The sequence below is a fragment of the Vombatus ursinus genome, unplaced genomic scaffold (genome assembly GCF_900497805.2).
Source record: "Vombatus ursinus unplaced genomic scaffold, bare-nosed wombat genome assembly UNPS02014782.1, whole genome shotgun sequence".
Classification (NCBI taxonomy): Eukaryota; Metazoa; Chordata; class Mammalia; order Diprotodontia; family Vombatidae; genus Vombatus; species Vombatus ursinus.
The window spans coordinates 973,418-994,977 of NW_020954560.1; the positions used below are offsets into that span (position 1 = coordinate 973,418).

Sequence of the window (21,560 nt, forward strand, 5' to 3'; positions counted from 1 at the left end):
CCTCCATTCCACCCCTCTGGTGAGTTCTTCCTAGAACCTCCATTTTGAGGAAATACCCAGACCATCCATTCTTCATCTCTCTCCAGTTCTGCTCCTGACTCTCCAGACTTCAGCAAGATGCCCTCTACTTCATCTCTTTTGAGCTCCCTTGTACTCTTCCCCCATGAAAATACAAACTTCTTGAGGGCTGGAAGAACCTTTCATTTGGTTTCATGTATATTTCCAGCGCTTAGCCACAAAGTAAGTGCTTAATAGTAAACACCCAGCTGGTGGTGCAGTGGATGGAACATTGGGTTTGGAATGAGAAGGACCTGAGTTCAAAATCTGCCTCAGCCATTTAATAGTTGTGTGACCTTGGGCAAGTCATCTAACCTCTAATTGCCTTAGTTTTCTCCATGATAAAATGAGGATAATAATAGTACTTCCCTTCCCTTCCCCACCCCAACCCTTACCCCCACTACCACCTAGAGAATCGAATGAGATAATATTTATAAAAAGTACCTGGCAAGTAGGCACTACACAGATGCGTATTTCCACCTTCACAACTGCCTTCAGAAATGTTTGCTGACTTGACACAATACCACCACTCACTAGTGATTTTGTACAGTGAACAAGAATTGGCTTTCATGGTTAATTAGAATAATGTAATCGAGGAACTTAAGCTCATAAGGCCTGGTCACCAATGTCTATTCTCCAGGACAGGAAGATGAAGAAATTTTAATCTGCTTTGGTCGATTTAGGGGATCTCATTTTCAGCTTAAATATATGGTTAATTTTCATTACCTTTATCTTCATATAAACTTGGTTATCACCACAGCTCAAACTAGTATTTTGTTTCTCATTTTTCAAGTATCATTGTTAATTTTGTTTTCTAAATAAGTTTCATTGTTTTAGTTTGATGGAAAAAAAAGAATGTCCTTTATCATTCAGATTTCAATAAATGTTTGTTTTTTAAAAATGTATCTATAAGAACACACTAATGAAAATATATATTAATCACTTCCAGAGATATATATCTACATATATAGATATCTATCAAAAGACATTTCTCTATAGATATTGGCAAATCCATATCTGTAGGGAGATCTAGATCTCGATCTACAGATAGATCTGACTATATATGTTAATATATAACGTGTGATTATGTATATAGTGTAGATAGAGATCTTTCTAAGATATCTCTATCTGTAGATATTGGTAGATCTATATTTATAGGTAGATAGATATAGATATCTTTTTATCTACAAAATAGATCTGTCTGTATCTGTTAATATTTGATATGTGATAGATATCTAGATGTTGCAGATATATCTGTAGCTATATCTACAGCAGTAGATATAGCTATAGCAATGTACACAGTATAGATATAGATCTGTCTATATATGTTTATAGGGTAGTTAGGTGGCACATTGGATAGAGCACCCAGCCTAGAGTCAGGAAGACCTATATCTACAAATCTGTCTATACAGATCTATATCTATACATCTGTCTATATGTGTTTATAGGGTAATTAGGTGGCGCAATGGACAGAACACCCAGCCTAGAGTCAGGAAAACCTGAGTTCAAATTTGGCCTCACACACTTATTATCTGTGTGACCTGAGCAAGTCACTTCACCCTGTTTGCCTCAGTTTCTTTATCTGTAAAATAAGCTGGAGAAGGAAATGGCAAACCACTCCAGTATCTTTGCCAAGAAAACCCCAAAGGGTGTCACAGAGAGTCGGACACAATTGAACCACTCAACAGTAAGTATTTATATATATGATAGATATCGATTGGTGGACCTGTATCTTATATAGATATCTTTCTATATATAAATAGCTCTGCCTATACCTGTTTATATATAATAGCTGTAAGTTAATAGCATAGAGATATCTACCTAAGATATAGTTACAGATAATGTTAGATTGATATCTGAGGGTAGATGTCTATCAAAAATAGAGCTGTCTGTATATGTTTATATAAGATATATGATAGCTCTATGTATATAGTATAGAGATACATACCTAAGATAGCTCTATCTATAGATAGTGGTTGATCTCTAGCTTCATCTATATGGCTCTGTCTATATCGAGTTTAATTATATATGATAATTATATGTTCACAGCATAGAGATATTTACCTGATATCTCTATAGATATTGTTAGATCATTACCTATAGGTAGATCTATCCATATCTATCTATAGATAGATCTGTCCATTTGTGATATGTGATAGTTATTTGTATGTACATAGTATAGATAGGGATATGCCTAAGATATCCCTATTTATAGATATCGGTAGATCTCTCTAGGTAGATAGATGTAAATATCTTTCTATGGATAGAAAAATCTGTCTCTATATGTTGATATATGATAGCCATGTAGATGCTGCAGACATTTCTATCTGTTCTTAGAGCTACAGCAACAGATAGAGCATAGGGATATTTCAACACGGTTTCTCCCAACTGGTTCTTTGTTCCCTTCCACTCCCACTGTTCCTTTCAGCCAACCCATCTCCCCTTCCCCCCAGGAAGTTTCGCGTGGTCTTTTTGTATCCTTCCAGCTCCCTTCACTGGACCCCATCCAACGGACCTCATCCCAATGTAGCCCACCCCACCGCACCCCAACCGCCCCGGAGTCTCGTGCTTGGGCCAGTGCCCTGGAAGGCGCCCCGGGGCGGAGCCAAGTTTCACAGCCCTTTACACCTTTGGCTGCTTCTCTGGATCCTTCAGATCTCCCTCCCAGATCTGGGCTGCAGCTCCCGGGCTCCGTGGAGGGGAGGCAGGAAGCTGGCATGGGGCCTGAGGGAGCCATCGTTTCGCAGCTGGCTGGCTCCCTTCTGCTGCTCGGCCTGGGCACGCTCCTGCTGGGCCCAGGCTGCCTGGCGCTGGCCTTCGGGTACCGCCCAGGGAGGGGCTTCTCCTCCTACGAAGTGATCATCCCCAGGCAGCTGGGTCCCCATAGGGGACATCCTGAGGTGTCGGGCCGGATATCTTACGTTCTTCAGGTGGAGGGCAGGAAGCAGGTTGTCCACCTTCTCCCTAAGAAGTTCCTGTTGTCCAGACACCTGCGCATTTTCTCCTTTACTGGGCAGGGAGCCGTCCTGGAGGACCAGCCTTCCATCCCTGATGACTGCAGCTACGGAGGTTACGTGGAGGGCTCCCCCGACTCCCTGGCTACGTTAAACACCTGCTTTGGGGGGCTCCGAGGGATACTGAACATGAATGGAAGCCTTTACCAAATGGAACCCTTGAAAGACTCTACAAAATTTGAGCACATATTATATCGCCTGAAGAAGGAGGCTCGAGCTGATCGCACCTGCCAGGCAATTGATGAAGAAACGGCTCCTCGTTTGGCCAAGCACCAGAACCTAGAGATTTCTGCCAAGTTTTCGTGGACGACCTATCTACACCTTAAGTATGTAGAGGCCTTTCTTGTGATATCTCATGGGAGGTATCAACTTTTGGGATCCAATATGACTGCTTGCATTAATGAGGGCTTTACTTTGATCGCTTTGGCAGACATGGTTTTTCAGGGACTCAATTGTCGAATTTATCTGGAGGGAATTGAGGTGTGGTCCGACCAGGACAAGATAAATATTAAGGACTCAGAAGAAGATAAAATTTATGAAGACTTTATGAGATATAAAGAGAAGCAACTAGACCATCGTGAAGAGTCAGATTGGGCACATTTAATTGTAAGTAAAGAGATCGCCACAAAAGCCAAGGTAGGAGGTATCTGTGATAAAGGAAATAGCGCATCTGTGAGCAGCCTGTCTCAAGAGAACCTGAGTGGCTCTAACGAGTTTCTTCATGCATTGGGCCATATTGTGGGCATGAAAGACGATGAGGATGGATGTGAATGTCAGGGTCCCGATAGATGCTTAATGGACAAAAACCCTGGCGACGGAGGTTTCAGTAATTGCAGTTACACAGAGTATTTTGAAAAGATAGCCACCTATGGAAGCTGTATGTCTAATGTACCCACACTAGGGAAAAGAAAAATTTCTGTATGTGGTGACAAAGTGGTGGAAGGAGACGAACAGTGTGATTGTGGCACACCAAAGGACTGTGAGCAAGATAAGTGTTGCGAGCCAACGTGTAAATTAAAAGCCAGAGCAACGTGTGGTTCTGGTCTTTGCTGCTATAACTGTAGATTTCGACTAGCAGGGAAACTGTGTAGGGCCAAAAATAGTGAATGTGACCTTGAGGAGTATTGCAATGGCACCTCTGAACACTGCCCTGAGGACACGTACATTCAGGATGGGACCCTATGCTCTCACCATGGCTATTGTTTCAATGGGTTTTGCAGTTCTCGGAATCAGCAGTGCAAGAATCTTTTTGGACGCAGTTCGACATCGGGACCTCTTGCCTGCTACCAAGAAGCCAATCGAGGGGACCGCTTTGGCAACTGTGGAATTATAGCCGGTGTTTATTCCAAGTGTGAACCTGATAATGTGTTATGTGGAAGACTGCAGTGTATCAACATCAAGATTGTTCCTGTCATGGCTGAACACTATACAGTAGTTATGAATTTTGTCAGCCAGGGCAATCTTACTTGCTGGGGGACAGACTTTCACGCTCCAATGAGTACAATGAAACTGTCAGATATTGGAGAAGTAAAAGAAGGCACTGCCTGTGGTGAGGGATTTGTATGTATTAACAAGACTTGTACAAACATGAATGTCCTTAATTTTGATTGTACAGTGGACAAGTGTACCAAGAGAGGAATCTGCAACAATAATAGAAATTGCCACTGTAACTATGGATGGGCCCCTCCATTCTGTAAGAAGTATGGATATGGAGGAAGTATTGACAGTGGTCCTCCCCCTAAATGGGAAAGGACTCCCTGGAAAAATGCCATACCCCTGGCCCTTTTTCTCATAAGGTGTTTTGCTTTAGCTGGAGCAGGGTTTCTGTCTGCCTTAGGTAAAGCAGCAGCTGCCCTTCAACGTTCATTTCGTTCCAAAAATGAAGCAGTCCAGTCAAGGGGAAAAAAAAAAAAGGAAACCATTATTGCTGAATAAGAAAGCAGATTCATCTATGTTACATGACTTGGAAGACCCTGAAATCTTCTCTTGAAACAGTAGCTCATAAAAACCATTAACTTCACGAATGTCATGTAAAGCTAGGTTTTCTTAGCTTACGTATTGTATCAGAAAATAAAGATCCTTTACCCCAATGAGATTTTTATATTTTGTGAGAGTTTTATCTGCCCCATAGCTTCTGTAAAAGGTTTAAAGGATCCTACTTGTCCAAATTTTGAACATTGAGATTGAGAAAGGGAATTGACAGGAATTTCCAGAGACACTTCAGGCAGAATTATCATTTTCAACATTTCAAACAACAGAAATCAAGGTACAGTTTTAATGCTTGCAGCATATGAACAGAAGCATATCTACAGTCCCACAAACAAAGTACTAGCTGTTTAAGCTTGAGCAACTCATCTGACCTTGCCAGGTTTTACCTTCTGGAAAAGAAAGGGGTTGCAGTAGATGACATCAAACTTACTTTCCACGCCATAATAATAGTACTAACTACTAAATTTTATAATTAAAAAAACAAACTGTTTTTATCAGAGCATTGCAGTGTTGTCCAGAATGGGAGTGGAGGAAACCAAAATCAGCTTATAGCTGGAGCCTGTAGCTTCACCCTTGTCAGAACTTGGCTTATTTTAATTCAATGAGCATTTATCAAGTGCTCTACCAGTAGGTGGCACAGTGGATAAAGTACCAAGCCTGGAGTCAGGAAGACACATTTCCCTGAGTTTAAATCTGGCCTCAGACACTAGCTGTGTAACCCTGGACAAGTTACTTATCTCTGTTTCCCCCAGTTTCCTCATCTGTAGAATGAGCTGGAAAAGGAAATAACAAACCACTCCACTGCCTTTGCAAAAAACAAACAAATGCAAAATGGGGTCACACAGAATCGGACACAACTGAAACATCTGAACAAGATTTATCACATTAAGGAAAGATTCATTTTTAGGGGCTGCTAGGTGGTGCAATGAATAGAGCACCAGCTAGAGTCAGGAAGAGCTGAGTTCAAATCCAGCCTCAGATACTTACTAGCTGTGTGGCCCAACAACAAAAACCATCAATTAGCAAGTATTAATTACTCATGCCTTCTATATGTCATTTCCTGTACTAGGTTCTGGAAATAGAAGTGCAAAGAGTGAAGCAATGCCTACTCTCAGTAAGTTTACATTGTCATACGGTAGGTAAAAAGTATGTATAAAAGCATGCACAGCATAAACATAAGCTGAATAAATATAAAGACATAAAATTAGGTAAATATAAGGTTGTTTGGGAAAGAGGACACTAGCACTCGGCAGGGGGTGGCGAATCAAAAAGAGCTTTGGATAGTAGATGGCAGTTGAGCTGTATTTTAAAGGAAGAGACCGAGATGGAGGTATGTAGGGAGTGCATTCCAGGTATGGGAAATGGCTGGTGCAAAGAAATGGAAACAGGTATATTGTATGTGGTGAACAGAGGCCAGTTTTGTGAAGGGGGTGACATGGTCAGACATATGCTTTAGAAAAATCACTTTGTCAGCTTTGTGGAGTATAACTTGGAGTAGGGAAAGGCTAGTGGCAGCTAGGTGGCAGTGCAGTGGATTGAGTGCTGGGTCTGGAGTCAGGAAGACCTGAGTTCAAACAGACCCTTATGCGACCCTGGATACAATCATCCATGTATACTTATAATGTTGCTGGCCAAAGGAGGGCCCAAAAAATAACCATGAAGTGGTGCTTGGGCAGGGATGTTTTGTTGTCCAATCTATGAGCTCCAGAGAGTCTTCCCCTCCCAGTTTGATTTTTTTGTTTGTTTGTTTTATTAAAGGGACCATCCCTTGACTCACTTCTTGAAAAGGCCTATTCACTGAATGTGCCTTACCTCACTCAAAGTGAGAAACTGAAAAGACCTTAGCTTAAAAGGGCCAGGGTCTCCCATGGCATCCTGGACCATCTCCAGTCATACTGATGAATATCTGGCCACTGGACCCAGATGGCTGTAGAGGAGAAAGTGAGGCTGATGACCTTGCACAGCCCTTCCTCACTCAAATCACAGTCAATTGCAAGTCAAGTCATCATCTCCCTGATGTCACGGTCCTCTTGGAGAACAAAAGACAAATACAACTTATGATGTATAATGGAGATACTAATTAATAACTCACTGAACCTCTTAACCTCAGTTTCCTCATCTGTATAATAGGGATAATAATAGTACCTATTTTCCAGGGTAGTTGTGAGGATCAAATGAGATAATCTTCATAAAGTACTTTACAACCTTAAAGTGCTATATAAATGCTAGCTATTATTAGATGCAGGGAACCAGATAGAATACTATTGCAGTAGTTCAGGCAAGATATGATAAAGGCTTGAACTAGAGCAATGGTTGTTGGCTGGGGAGAAAAGGAACCATCTAGAAGAAGAAATGTCATGAAAGTAAAAATGAAAATACTTAGCATCTGGTTGGATGTATGGGGTGAACGAGAATGAGGAATTGAGGAAGATTCTCAGATTGTAAACTTGGATGGCAGAAGGGAAGAGGATACCCTAGACAGAAATGAGAAAAGTTCAGAGGAGAGGTGGGTTGTGGGGAGAAAGAGCAGCAAATATGAGGTATTTTGCTTTGGATGTGTTGAGTTTGAGATGTCTACAGAACCTCTTATATGAAATGCCCAGTGGGCAACTGGTGACATGGAATTAGAGTTCAGGAAAGAGATCAGAGCTGTACACATAGATCTCAGGGTTACCTAATTCTTGTTGTTCAGCCATTTCAGTCATGTCTGATTCTCCATGTCCCCATTTGGGGATTTCTTGGCAAAGATACTAGAGGGGTTTGCCATTTCCTTCTCCAGCTCATTTTATAGATGTGGAAACTGAGGGAAACAGGGTTAAGTGCTTGCCCAGGGTCACACAGCTAGTAAGTATCTGAAGCCAGATTTGAACTCAGGAAGGTGAATCTTCCTGATTCCAAGCCCAGTGTAATACCTAGCTGATGAAGGAGCTAAGGAAAAGAATGTAAAAAGAGAAAAGAGGGTCCACTATAGAATTCATCTGTAAAATAGGGATAATATCTATAGTAGCTACCCTATAAGGCTGTTGTAAGGATCATTTGAGAGAATTTATATTAGGTGATAAATGATAATTAAGATAATTTATATTAAGAGTTATCAATGTCAGTCATTATTAGTTTTATTCATGTATCTTTTCCATAGTCATTTTAATTTCCTGAACATGAACATTTTAATTTTTCTTGAACACGAGGAATCCCCTACTCTGTGAATTTAGAAACATAATTCATGAGTCACCTCATTCACAGAAATGTATCCCGCAGTCTCATCTAAGGTTTATAATTGTTTCCTTCCAACATAGGTCTGGGAAAGCTGATCCAGAGCTTGTATTCCTAAAGAATGTCATAATTGTGCTATAATTTGAAGTACAGTATTTATCTAGTCTGTCCTAATAGCCTATTCTATTATTCCAGTGATGGACTCCAGTAGGGTGGTATTATGTACAAATATGTTGTACTATGTAGGAGGCAGTGTGGTATACTGGGAAGAGCACTGTCCTCAGATAAGAGGACCTGGGTTCAAATCCTGCTTCTCACACTACCTGTGTGATCTTGGGCAATTTACTTAATCTCCTTGGACCTTAGTTCTTCATGATTTGTTGTTGTTCAGTTGTTTTCAGTCATATCCTATTCTTCATTTGGGGTTTTCTTGGCAAAGATACTGGAATGGTCTGCCATTTCCTTCTCCATAATAGGGGTGGACTAAATCGCCTTCAGCTCTACACTTCAAAGGACTGTGAAGAAAGTGCTTTGCAAACTTTAATTCATTCTATAAATGTAAGTTGTAATTATTACAGCCAAAACATACTACTATCACCTCCCTCCTCCATGCCCTTCCCCACCCCTAATCATCAGTGTAACAGAGAGACTTGAGTGGAAGAGAAGAAAAAAAGGGTAGAAAGAGATGAATGGAAAAAAGTGGGAGTCTTAGGAAGATGGTAGAAGTAAGTCACAGGGGAAAGAAAACCAAGTATGGAGGGAGAAGTCTGAAATTAAAATTATAATTCTCACTGAACTGAAATGGCCCTGCCCTAGTGATTACAATGGGATATGCTCTCTCCCTGACTAGCTTAGCAACCACTTTATAGACCCACACCAGACCTTGTGTGATCTAATTTGTTTTGAAGTCAATCAGTCCAATATAGTAATGATAAAATTAAAAACTATCATTAATGTATCATAAATTTACAGTTTTTTTATACCCTAAACACTTATTTCCTCAACCAACCTACCTCCTATGAGCTATTCCTCTGTTCTAGGTCAGCCGTGCACAACGATGGTCATACGCTTCATCTTGCAATCACCCACAGATGCACCACCTCCATGTGCAAGAATTCAGAAACCTCCTTATCTGACCATAACCCATTGGCTTTTCATCTCTCCCTCTGCCTTTCCTTACATAGCCCTAATCTTCATCCACACTGTGACCTCTAATACCTTGATCCCTCAATTCTTTCCTAGGCCACTTCCCCTATGCTAGCTATGCTCTCCTCCTCCCCATTTGGACTCCTTGGTGAACCAGTTCAAGTCTACACTGTCCTCCTAGCCCCTTTCTCACATCACTGATTATGCCCAGCCAAGCCTCAGTCTTGGGTCATTCCCATCATTCATTGCCTTAGTGCAGACACATGTGCTGCTGAATGAAAGTGGAGAAAATCATGCAATCGTTCTGACTGTATCCACTACAAATTTATGTTCCATCAGCTCAACAGGGCCGTCACTACGGCTAGGCAATCCTATTATGCCTCCATTACCAATTTCCCTCGCACTCTTGACAGCAGCTCTACCAAACCTTTTCCTCACTCCTGAAACCTCCCATGGCTCCTCCTCCCCTCAACTCCCTCAGCTGAGAACTTTGCCTCTCATTCTGCAGAAAAGAATGAGGCTTTTCATCATGGGCACCCTCTTCTTCATGTCCCATTACTAAAGTTCCTACTGACATTGTCTCTTCCTTCACCCCTTTTTCACATGACAAGGTGGCCTTACCCCTTACCAGGGCTAACCCTTCCACTTGTTCAAGGGACCCCATTTCATCCCTTCTCCCCCAACAGATTGCTCCCTTTGTCATCCCCATTCTATTATTTTCAACCTCTCCCTCTCTATTGGTTCATTTCCTATTGCCTACTAATATGCACGTGTCTTCCCTATCCTGAAAAAACTTGACTGTGCCATCCTCACTATCATCCTATATCTGTTGTGCCCTTCGTGGCTAAATTCCATGAAAAAGCCACCTACAATAGGTGCCTCCACTTTCTCTCTTCTTTTCTTAATTCCTTACAATCTGGTTCCTAATATAATTAATTCCACTGAAACTGCCCTCTTCAAAGTTACTAATGATCTCTTAGTTGCCAAATCCAATATTGGGCCTTTTCTCAATCATCTTTCTCCTTGACCTCTCTGCAGTCTTTAACATAACTGATGATGCTCTCCTCCTCGATCTTTCTTTCTCTAGTTTTTTGGAACAACACTCTCTCCTGGTTTTCCTCCTACCTATCTGACTACTCTTCTTTGCTGGAGCCTCCTCCAGATCACCCTCCTCCACCTGCTGGAATTCCTCAAGGTATTATGCTGGGCCCTCTTCTCTTCTCTATACTACTTTACTCTTTTACTCATATATCCATCACCCTAGTTCAGGTTATTTTTGTTATTTGACTAGACTTCTGCAGTGTCAAGCAATCAGCAAGCAATTGTACCCTATACAATCATACTATGTTATTATGAATTATTTGGCTATGGAAATACAAAGACAAAAGTCCCTGTCCTCAAGGAGCTTACATTCTGTAAGAGACATCATGTACACACATAAGTATATTCAAAATAAGCACATACAAAATGTATTTAAAACAGATCCAAGGTGATATGGGGCAACACCAGCAGCTGAGGAATTGGGGAGAGAATTGTAGAAAATGGCACCTGATAGTGGAATAGGTTAAATATGCAAGACACAGTGGTCAATGACTATAGTAATCTATTATTTGATAAACCCAAAGACCCCAGCTTCTGGGATAAGAACACTTTCAAAAAAACTGCTGGGAAAACTGGAAAAGAGTATGGCAAAAACTAGGCATAGACCAAAATCTCACACCATATACCAAAATAAGATCAAAATGGGTTCATGATTTAGATATAAAGGCTGATACTATAAGCAAACTGGGAGAGCAAGGAATAGTTTACCTATCAGATCTATGGAGAACAGAAGAATTCATGACCAAACAGGAGATAGAGAACGTTACGAAAAGCAAAATGGATAACGTTGATTACATTAAATTGAAAAGTTTTTGTGCAAACAAAGCCAATGCAACTAAGATCAGAAGGAAGGTAGATAATGGGGAAAGAATTTTTGCAACCAGTTTCTCTGATGAGGACCTCATTTCTAAAATATATAGAGAATTAAGTCATATTTATAAGAATACAAGTCATTCCCCAATTGATAAATGGTCAAAGGATGTGAACAGGCAGTTCTCAGATGAAGAAATTAAAGCCATCTATGGTCATATGAAAAAAATGCTGTAAATCACTATTGATTAGAGAAATGCAAATCAAACCAACTCTGAGGTACCACATTACACCTATCAGATCAGCCAACATGACAAAACAGGAAAATGATAAATGTTGGAGAAGATGTGGGAAAATTGGGACACTGATGCATTGTTGGTAGAGTTGGGAAATGATCCAACCATTTTGGAGAGCAATTTGGAACTATGCTCAAAGGGTTATAAAAATGTGCCATACCCTTTGACCCAGCAATAGCACTTCTAGGGCTATATCCCAAAGAGATCATACAAATGGGAAAAGGACCCACATGTACAAAAATATTCATAGCAGCTCCTTTTATGGTGGCCAAGAATTGGAAATTGAGGGGATGCCCATCAATTGGGGAATGGCTGAGCAAGTTGTGGTATATGAATGTAATGGAATACTATTGTGCTATAAGAAATGATGAACAGGCAGACTTTAGATAAACCTGGACAGACTTGTATGGTTTGATGCTGAGTGAAGTGAGCAGAACCAAGAGAATGTTGTACACAATAACAGCCACGTTGTGCGATGACTAATATTGAAAACCTTAACCCTTCCCAGCAATACAAGGATCTAAGACATCTTCAAAGGTCTTGTGATGTAAAATGCTATCCACATCCAATGAAAGAACTATAGAATTTGAATGCAGATTGAAGCATACTATTTGCTATTTTTTTTCTCTTCTGTTCAGTTTGTTTCCTCTTTCTGGTGGTTCCTCCTATCGGTTCTAGTATTTACTTACAACGTCACTAATCTGAAAATATGTTTAATAAGAATGTATATATATAGCTTATATCAGATTGTGTGCCGTCTTGGGGAGGGTGGTGGAGAGGAAGGGGGAGAAAAAATTTAAACTCAAAAGCATATAGAAGTGATTGTTGATAAATCAAAATAAATTAATAAATTTTTTTTAAAAAAATCAAAAAAAAAAAAAGAAAGAAAATGGCACCTGATTGAAGGAAACTGAGGCTTCTAAGAGGGGCAAGTGAGGACTTAATCCTCTCCTCTATCCATAAGTATTCCACTTCTGTGTTCATGAGCTATGAAATTTCTTTATCTGATAATTTTAAAAATCATTCCATCTTTCCTTGTTCCTTACAACCCCTAATCCTGTACTATATCTTTATTGCTACTGCCAATCTTACCACACTTTAGTATTTTTCCATATTACCCTTGCACAGGCTGCAATCAGTATACTCCCTTCCTAATTTCAACCTCTCTGTGAACCAATTCAGCTCTACACTATCATCTACTATCAAATTCCTTCCTTGCCTCTTTGTTCCATTACAAGTTATGCCTGGCCAAATGCAAGGTCTGGATTATCCCCACCATTCACTTCCCTCACTTTTAGATGCTTCTAAAGACAGCTGAAGGAAATGAAGGAAATATGTTGAGTTTTCTAAAGATTCATTTTTGTTCTCATTTAAACTGGGTCTTCACTACATCATGATAATCTTACTCTTCTCCAATCATTTTTTTTCTGCTACTCTCCACAGCAGCTGTTCCAGACCCCTTAAGTCTTCCTGAAAACTCCTTTCCTCTGTCCTCTCAGACGAGTTCACCTTCACTAAATAGTTCCCTCTTATCCCCTTCTCATCTTACTCTCCCTGACACCTTTCCCCGGTCTCCATATCGCCTTCATTCTAGTGTCAGATTTAAAGGGGTTTCTCCATGCCAAGGCTAACCCCTCTAACCAGTACATTGATCTCATCCTTTCCTGTCTTCACCACAGTGCTCCCACTATCACCTCCACTCTCTAATCTTCATTCTTTCCTAATCTACTGCCTCCTTTCCTCTTGTCTACAAACATGCCCATATGACCTCTATTCTTTTTTAAAAAATAATTTTTTATCAATGTCTTCTGTTTCTTATATCACTATAGTATCTTATGTATTCCTTCCTGTCCCTGAGAGCCATTCTCTAACATTTCAGCACAACTGACTGGAATATTGAGAGATTGAAAACGTGTATAACATGTAGTGTCTTTGGACCTCCCACCTCCAAAAGGGCTGGATTGGGGATGTCTTCTCATCTCTTCAAGTTCCACTTGAACTTTATAATTTTGTTACATTTACTTTTAATTTTTTGGTGTGCCATTCTGTTTACATTGTTGTAGTTATTGTGCATATTGTTTTCTTGATTCTGCTTACTTCATCTGCATCAGTTCATATAGCTCTTTCCATACTTCCAATTTCTATTCTCATTGCATTGTGGTCTGTAAAGGTCTTGATTATTTCTGCCTTTTTACATTTGTTTACAATATTTCTGTGCCCTATTACACGGTCAATTTTTGTAAAAGTTCCATGGGGTGCAGAGAAATAATTATATTCTTTTGCTGTCCCATTTAGAAGATGTTATAAGCCTTAAACTCTAGTTTGTTTTTCCAGAAATGTGTTCGGTTGGATTTTTCCTTTTCCAAAATTGATAGAGGGTCATTGAAGCTTCCTGACACTATTATGTTACCATCTTCTTAAAGCTCAGATGTTTTATGAATTGGATGCCAAGGCATGTGATGCGTGTAAGTTTATTAACTGATATTGGTTTGTTATCTGTGGTCCCTTTCAGCATAACAGTAGCATCCTTATTGATCTTTTTTAATTTAAAAAAATATTTTTTAAAAGTCGTGACTTGCTTGAGCTCTCCCCCAAACCCCTCCAAATACCTATAAAAAATGGCTCTAAACAAATTCTAAAGCAGCAGAACCCACAAAAAGACAGAGTGAAACAAATTTCCAGCCCAAGACAACCTGGATGGTTGATCAGAAAGGTATATTGTGCCAGGCTGGGAGACGACTGCAGTTCAGCATGGGCGCGCAGGCTGCAATGAACCAGAAGCAGCCTCAGAGGAATCGCGGCCAGCTATGGCGGTTTCCAGAAGTCTCAACCCACAAACGCCAAAAACAACTTAGAAGGTCAGTGGAAAAAGTCTGTGTCTGCTGTGAGAGAGAGAAGCACTGTGATCTCAGCCCCAGTCCCTGAGCCTGGCTCGAGGGTGGCGGCTGCTTCCAGAGATTCTGGCCCTCAGACTGAGGGGTAATTGCATGGCTGATCAGAGGGGGATTGCAGAGATTTCTTTGCTGGTGCAGGATTCTCTTGCTTTGCCCGTGCTTGGATCTAGGTCACAGTTCTGGGTGGCAGTCCTGGGGCAAGGAGGACCGCTGGTGTGGTGGAGCTTATAGTGGCAGTGGAGAAGAAATCCTCCTCACAGTTCCAAGATAGAAGAGTGCTTGTGGTCACTCATAGACCAGAGCACAAGCCAGGAGAGGAGTAAACACATCGCCCTTGATCATAGCACCTTGGAAGAACTGAAAATTTACAGGTCCCTAGAAGTATCTTTGAAAAACAGCTGTACAAAACCCCCAAAGCTTGGGACAGTACATTCTCCACACTGGAAACAGACCCCTACCTTAACAAAGAGTTTATAACTCAAGTAATTGGCTGGGATCACGAGCAAGCAGCGCAAAAAAAGAGTCAGACTATAGAATCTTACTTTGGTGACAAAGAAGATCAAAACATAACACCAGAAGAAGACAACAAAGCCAAAGCTCCTACATCCAAAGGCTCCAAGAAAAATGTGAATTGGTCCCAGGCCATGGAAGCGCTCAGAAAGGATTTTGAGAAGCAAGTAAGAGAAGCAGAAGAAAAACTGAGAGTGATGCAGGAAAATCATGAAAAACAAGTCAACAGCTTGCTAAAGGAGACCCAAAATAGTACTGAAGAAAATAACACCTTAAAAAATAGCCTCACCCAAATGGCAAAAGAGATCCAAAAAGCCAATGAGGAGAAGAATGCCCTAAAAAGCAAAATTGGCCAAGTGGAAAAGAAAGTCCAAAAGCTTACTGAAGAAAACATTTCCTTAAAAATTAGAATGGAGCAAAAGAAAGCTAGTGACTTTATGAAAAATCAAGACACTGTAAAACAAATCCAAAAGAATGAAAAAAATTGAAGAGAATGTGAACTATTTCGTTGGAAAAACAACTGACCTGGAAAATAGATCGAGGAGAGAGAATTTAAATATTATTGGACTATCTGAAAGCCATGATCAGAAAAACAGCCTAGACATCATCTTTCAAGAAATTATCAAGGAAAACTGCCCTAATATTTTACAACCAGAGGGCAAAATAGAAATGGAAAGAATCCACTGATCACCTCCTGAAAGAGATCCCCAAAGGAAAATTCCTAGGAATATTGTAGCCAAATTCCAGAGTTCCCAAGTCAAGGAGAAAATATTGTAATCAGCCAGAAAGAAACAATTCAAGTATTGTGGAAACACAATCAAGATAACACAAGATTTAGCAGCTTCTACATTAAGGGACTGGAGGGTATGGAATATAATTTTCCAGAGGGCAAAGGAGATAGGATTGCAACCAAGAATCACCTACCCAGCAAAACTGAGTATAATCCTTCAGGGGAAAAAATGGTCATTCAGTGAAATAGAGGACTTTCAAGCATTCTTGATGAAAAGACCAGAGTTGAATAGAAAATTTTACTTTCAAATACAAGACTCAAGTGGAACATGAAGAGGTAAACAGAAAAGAGAAATCATAAGAGACTTATTAAGGTTGAACTGTTTACATTCCTGCATGGAAAGATGATATTTGTAACTCATGAGACTTTTGTCAGTATTAGGGTAGTTGGAGGGAAAAAAATTATACGTATGTATGTATAGATAGATAGATAGATAGATAGAGGGTACAGGGTGAGTTGAAGATGAAGGGGTGATATCTGGATAATAAAGTTAAGGGGTGAGAGAGGATTATACTGGGAGAAGGAGAAATGGAGAGGTAGAATGGGGAAAATTATCTCACATGAAACAGACAAGAAAAGGCTTTTACAGTAGAGTGGAAATGGGGGGAGGTGAGAGGGATTGAGTGAATCTTATTCTCATAAGATTTGGCTTAAGGAGGGAATAACATACATTATTGGGTATGGAAATCTATCTTACCCTACAGGAAAATAATGGGGAAAGGGGACAAGAGAGCAGATGGATGATTGATAGAGGGGAGGGCAGATTGGGGGAGGGGATAATCAGAAGCAAACACTTCTGAGGAGGGACAAGGCCAAAAGAGATAATAGAATAAATGGGGGGCGTGGGATAGGATGGAGGGAAATATACTTAGTTTTTCACAATGTGACTACTATGGAAGTGTTTTGCATGACTACACATGTGTAACTTGTATCGAGGTGATTGCCCTTTCAATGAGGATGGGTAGGGAGGGAGGGAGCAAATTTGTAACCCAAAGTTTTAAAAAATATATGTTAAAAAAATAAAAATAATTTGTTTTCAAAAAACTAAAATAAAAAAAATTTTTTTGGCTTTATTACAGCATGACAACTCCTGCTTTTTAGGATTTATTTGATGCGTGGTAATTTTGTTCCCATCCACTCAGACTTATTTTATCTGTCTTTGCTTTTAAAATGTTTCTTTTTTTTAATTAATTGATTTATTTGTAGTTTTGAACAATCACTTCCAGAAGCTTTTGAGTTTTAAATTTTCTAGCCCTCACTCCCTACCTCCCTCCCCGAGATGACGTGCAATCTGATATAGGCTCTACCTACACATTCCTATTAAACATATCTTCACATTAGTCATGTTGTAAAGAAGAATTAAAACTGATAGGAGGAACCACAAAAAAGAAGAAACAAAACAAAACGGAAGGGAAAAAAAGAGCAAATAGTATGCCTCAATCTGCATTGAAACTCCATAGTTCTTCTGGATATGGATAGCATCTTCCGCCATGAGACTTTTGGAGATTTCTTAGATCCCTGCATTGCTGAGAAGGCCTAAATCTATCAAAGTTAGTCATCACACAATGTGGCTGTTACTGTATACAACATTCTCCTGGTTCTGCACACTTCACTCAGCATCAGACCATATAGGTCTTTCCAGGTTTTTCTGAAGTCCCAATTGCTCATCATTTTTTATAGCACAATAGTATTCCATTTCATTTATATACCAGAACTTGCACAGCCATTCCCCAGTGGATGGGCATCCCCTCAATTTCCAATTCTTAGCCACCACAGTAAGAGCTACTGTAAATATTTTTGTACACGTGGGTCCTTTTCCCATTTTTATGATCTCTGGGTTACAGCCCTAGTAGTGCCATTTGCTGGTGAAAGGGTGTGAACATTTTATATCCCTTTGGGCATAGTTTGAAATTGTTCTCCAGAATGGTTGGATCAGTTCACAATTCCACCAAACAATGCATTAGTGTTCCAATTTTCCCCACATCTTCTTCATTTATCATTGTCCTGTTTTGTCATGTTGGCCAATCTGATAGGTGTGATGTGGTAACTCAGAGTTGTTTTGATTTGTTTCTCAAATCAAGGGTGATTTAGAGCACTTTTTCATATGACTATAGATAGCTTTAATTTCTTCATCTGAAAACTGCCTGTTCATATCCTTTGGCTATTTATCAAGGAATGACTTGTATTCTTATAAATTTGACTTAGTTTTCTATATTTTAGAAATGAGGCCCTTATCAGAGACACTGGTTGTAAAAATTCTTTTCTTTCTTTGAGCAAAAACTTTTTGACCTAAAGTAATCAAAATTACCCATAAAATGTGTTCCTTGTAAGCAATAGATTTTGGGGTTTTGTTTTCTTATCCAATGTCTTTTTTTCCCATTGGATTGCTTAATTCATTCACATTTAAAATGATAAGTTTGGTTTACATTTTCCTCTATCTTTTTCTAATATTTGGGTTTTATCATTTTCCCCCTCTAGACTTGGCAGTCATATTTCCTCCTGTTGTTACTATTTTTCTGTTTAATATTAAAAGGAATATAATAATATTAATATAATAATATATAATAATATTCCTTTTAATATGTTCAAGGCCTTTGAGAATTCTTCCTGGAATCCTTGGTAGTTTCAGTCCCCTCCCACCTCATTTTCCTTGTCAGTGACTTTCGACTCCCCCTACCCAACCACTGAAGTTTCCTTCGGGACTAGATCTCAAAAGTGTCTTAGACTCTTTGTATACTAGGCTATTCATGGACCACCAGCCAAGGTCTCTGTCCCAACTGACTTTTGGGTGATCAGAACTGGCCCTAATTGGATGTTGTGCTCTTTCCTCAGGTTTGGTGGAGTGCTGCACAGTTCCCTACATGCAGCCACCTGTCCTGGTAACCTATCCCACTCCCTCTGTTCATTAGCTATTTGACCTGGCACCAGCAGTTCAGAGATGCTGCAGCACTGGTGCTTCTGAGTTGCAGCCCTGGGCAGGCTTTTGCTCCTAAAGGGCTGAGGCCAAGTTGGCTGTTGAGGGCGCCAGAAACCTTCCATAGCCAAGAGCTGCATCTCCAGGGCACTAGAAGAAGGGATATGCGTGGAAGGGGCTTTGATGTAGGCCTATGTTTTGTTACTGGGTTTGCTATTGCAGCCTCAATGCTGGTAGAGAGAGGTGGGGGAGGGGTCACGAATGAGTTCAAGATTAGTGAGCATCAGTTACTGGGTTGTTGGTCTGTTTTTTACAACCTGCTTTTGGATTCACTGGTATCTTGGAGACCATGGAAATAGCAAAGTTCCTTTGTCTTTGGCACATAATTTCTGTTCTGGGGAGGTTTGAGAGGTCATGGGGATTGGAGAAAATGTCTAGACTGCCATCTTGCTGCTCATATGACTTGGAAGTTCTGTACCCTCTATTAAAAACAAAAAAACCCTCTTGCCTGATCTTTTACTTTCAATACTCTATCACTTTTCATTTTCTGATTTTAACATCTGGTGGTCTTTATTTTACAACTTGGTTGGCAAAAAGGCAGAGGGAAAATTTTAAATGGCTTACAGAGGGCATTCCAGAGGGCAAAGAACTTGTACTTTTTATGTCCACTTAATCAAAATCCAAAGAAACACAACACTGAATCTGCATCAGTAATCTATTTGTGAAGTTCGGTGCTCTTATATTAGGCAATCTTTTAAAAAATTATATATCTATATCTGTATGTGTAAATACAAAGTAAACCAAGCCACTCGTTAAAAAGATGCAACTAAAATAAGGGATATTTTCGACATGTATATTGTACTTGGTAACAAACACATACCCAATGAAACTCACAAATTGGGGAAAAAAAAGTTATACTTCCTACTTTAACAATTTACAAAATCTTTTCTGTAACCATTATATTTCAGATTACTTATGACCCACTCTGAACTTAATATGAGGCATAGTCAGGTCAGAATAGAGGCAATAAGGGTGAATATTCCTTTTTTTTTGGAGGGAGGGTGGGAATGATGCCCTCCTACAATCAGTATGAGAAATCATAAACATTCTTTTTAAGAATTCAAGGCAGGTGGGAAAAAATTCATTTCCTCAATTTTCAATTTACATTGAACTGACAATTTTTTTTCCCATCTGACTTGCTTGTTGTCATTCCTCTAAATCAAGTATGTTGAATTCTTCTAGTTCACCCAAATCTTTTCCAGTAAAAAGGTTTTCAACAATAGGAACAGCACCAACTTCGTTTTCTTGTTCTTTATTATTTTCTTTCAAATTACTTGTGCTCCACTTTATGCCCCATCTCCTGAAGCTTTACTCAATTTCTTATCATCCTTCTCTACTAAAATATAATGCACTGAATCTTTCAAGACTGGCCACAGTAATACCAGTCTCATCCTCATCCTTTGGGAAATACTGGCTGGAATTTATATCATTTACTCTTACTAGATCTTCAACCTTGTCACCACCTGTTTCCTGAGTGTACCGAATATAATCTGCATCATCATCATCACCCAGCTTAGAACAAATTCACAATACTTTCAGGCTACTGATCACTAGTGCTTTTTCTACCTCAAAGGCTGCTTTTCTTCATTCCATATCTTGCTTAAGCATATCAGTCTTTTCTTGTCTTTTCCTTTTCTTCCATACAAGAAAAGACTCCAAAGTGATTTTAGTAACATTTGGTCCTAGATCTTCTAATAAAAACATGAAACTGTCTTTTTAAAAAAAATACAAAACCAGAAGGAAGAGCATGGTGGCAATACATAGTTATCAACCCTTCCAAGGCAAATTCTGAACCAGCCATATTTGTGGTTTTCAATAGCATCAAGAAAATGCACACTATTTGCTCATGTTTCTTACTCACCATTTCTTCCAGCTTTTTCTTGTCCCAATTATCCATGGTATCTTGTTTCGTGTTCTTCATCTCACTATATAAACCCTTCATTTTTCAGATATTCTTTCCAGAAGCAAATCATGGGAGAACTTACATTTATCTCCTTTAGTTCGCTGCCCTTGCTTGGACAATGCGTATCCTACTGATTGATGATCTGCACATTATTTTCAGTTCATTTTAGTTCTTCAAGTTCTTTCTTCTTGTCTTTAATTTCTTGTCACCTTCACTTTCTGCAGCCTGTCATGGATTTTGTTGATCAAATTTAACTTGATGAGCTTGTTTTGCCCCTTCAAGCCAAAAGCATTGCCCTCAATTACCTTTTTTTTTTTTTTGGTGAGGCAATTGGGGTTAAGTGACTTGCCCAAGGTCACACAGCTAGTATGTGTCGTGTTTTGGTCTGAGGCCGGATTTGAACTCAGGTCCTCCTGACTTCTGGGCTGGTGTTCTATCCACTGTGCCACCTAGCTGCCCCAATTATCTCCGTTTTCTGCTCTGCCTTCTTGTTGCCCCCCAGCCTGAGCCTGTTTCTTTGGGGGCATCGCAGAGAAAGCCCAGGTTCAGGGCACTGCATCACGAGGGCCAACTGGGAATGGGGGAAAGGAAGAAGGCCACCACTACCTAGCATGGAAGATGAGTCACTCATGCCTCAGCAAAAAAAAGGCCTTGGTGATAAGACAGAATTGGTGCCATGGAGCATTATGGGATTCATCTCTACACTCAGGAGAAGTGACTGATCACTTATTTTGAAGTTTTTCCTGTCACCTGACTCACTCCCTACTGGCCATAAACTTGGGTTCAAATCCCATCTGACATGATAGGTTGGTGATTATGGGTAAATTCAAATTCTTACCACAGATATACAGGTCAAATGCCTT

General features: G+C 39.9%; 1 protein-coding gene and 1 pseudogene across 1 annotated transcript; one reads left to right on the plus strand and one right to left on the minus strand.

The window, feature by feature from the left end:
• Nucleotides 1-2,774: 2,774 nt before the first annotated feature.
• Nucleotides 2,775-5,006, plus strand: LOC114046389 (disintegrin and metalloproteinase domain-containing protein 30-like). Its single transcript, XM_027866708.1, has one exon. The coding sequence runs from the start codon at nt 2,775-2,777 to the stop codon at nt 5,004-5,006; it is 2,232 nt and encodes a 743-aa protein (XP_027722509.1).
• A 14,934-nt stretch (nt 5,007-19,940) lies between these two features.
• On the minus strand, nt 19,941-21,328 carry LOC114046403 (annotated as a pseudogene).
• Nucleotides 21,329-21,560: the final 232 nt, after the last annotated feature.

Excerpts from the sequence above, each read along its gene's own strand:
- LOC114046389 (XM_027866708.1), top strand. The coding sequence starts at position 2,775 with ATGGGGCCTGAGGGAGCCATCGTTTCGCAGCTGGCTGGCTCCCTTCTG.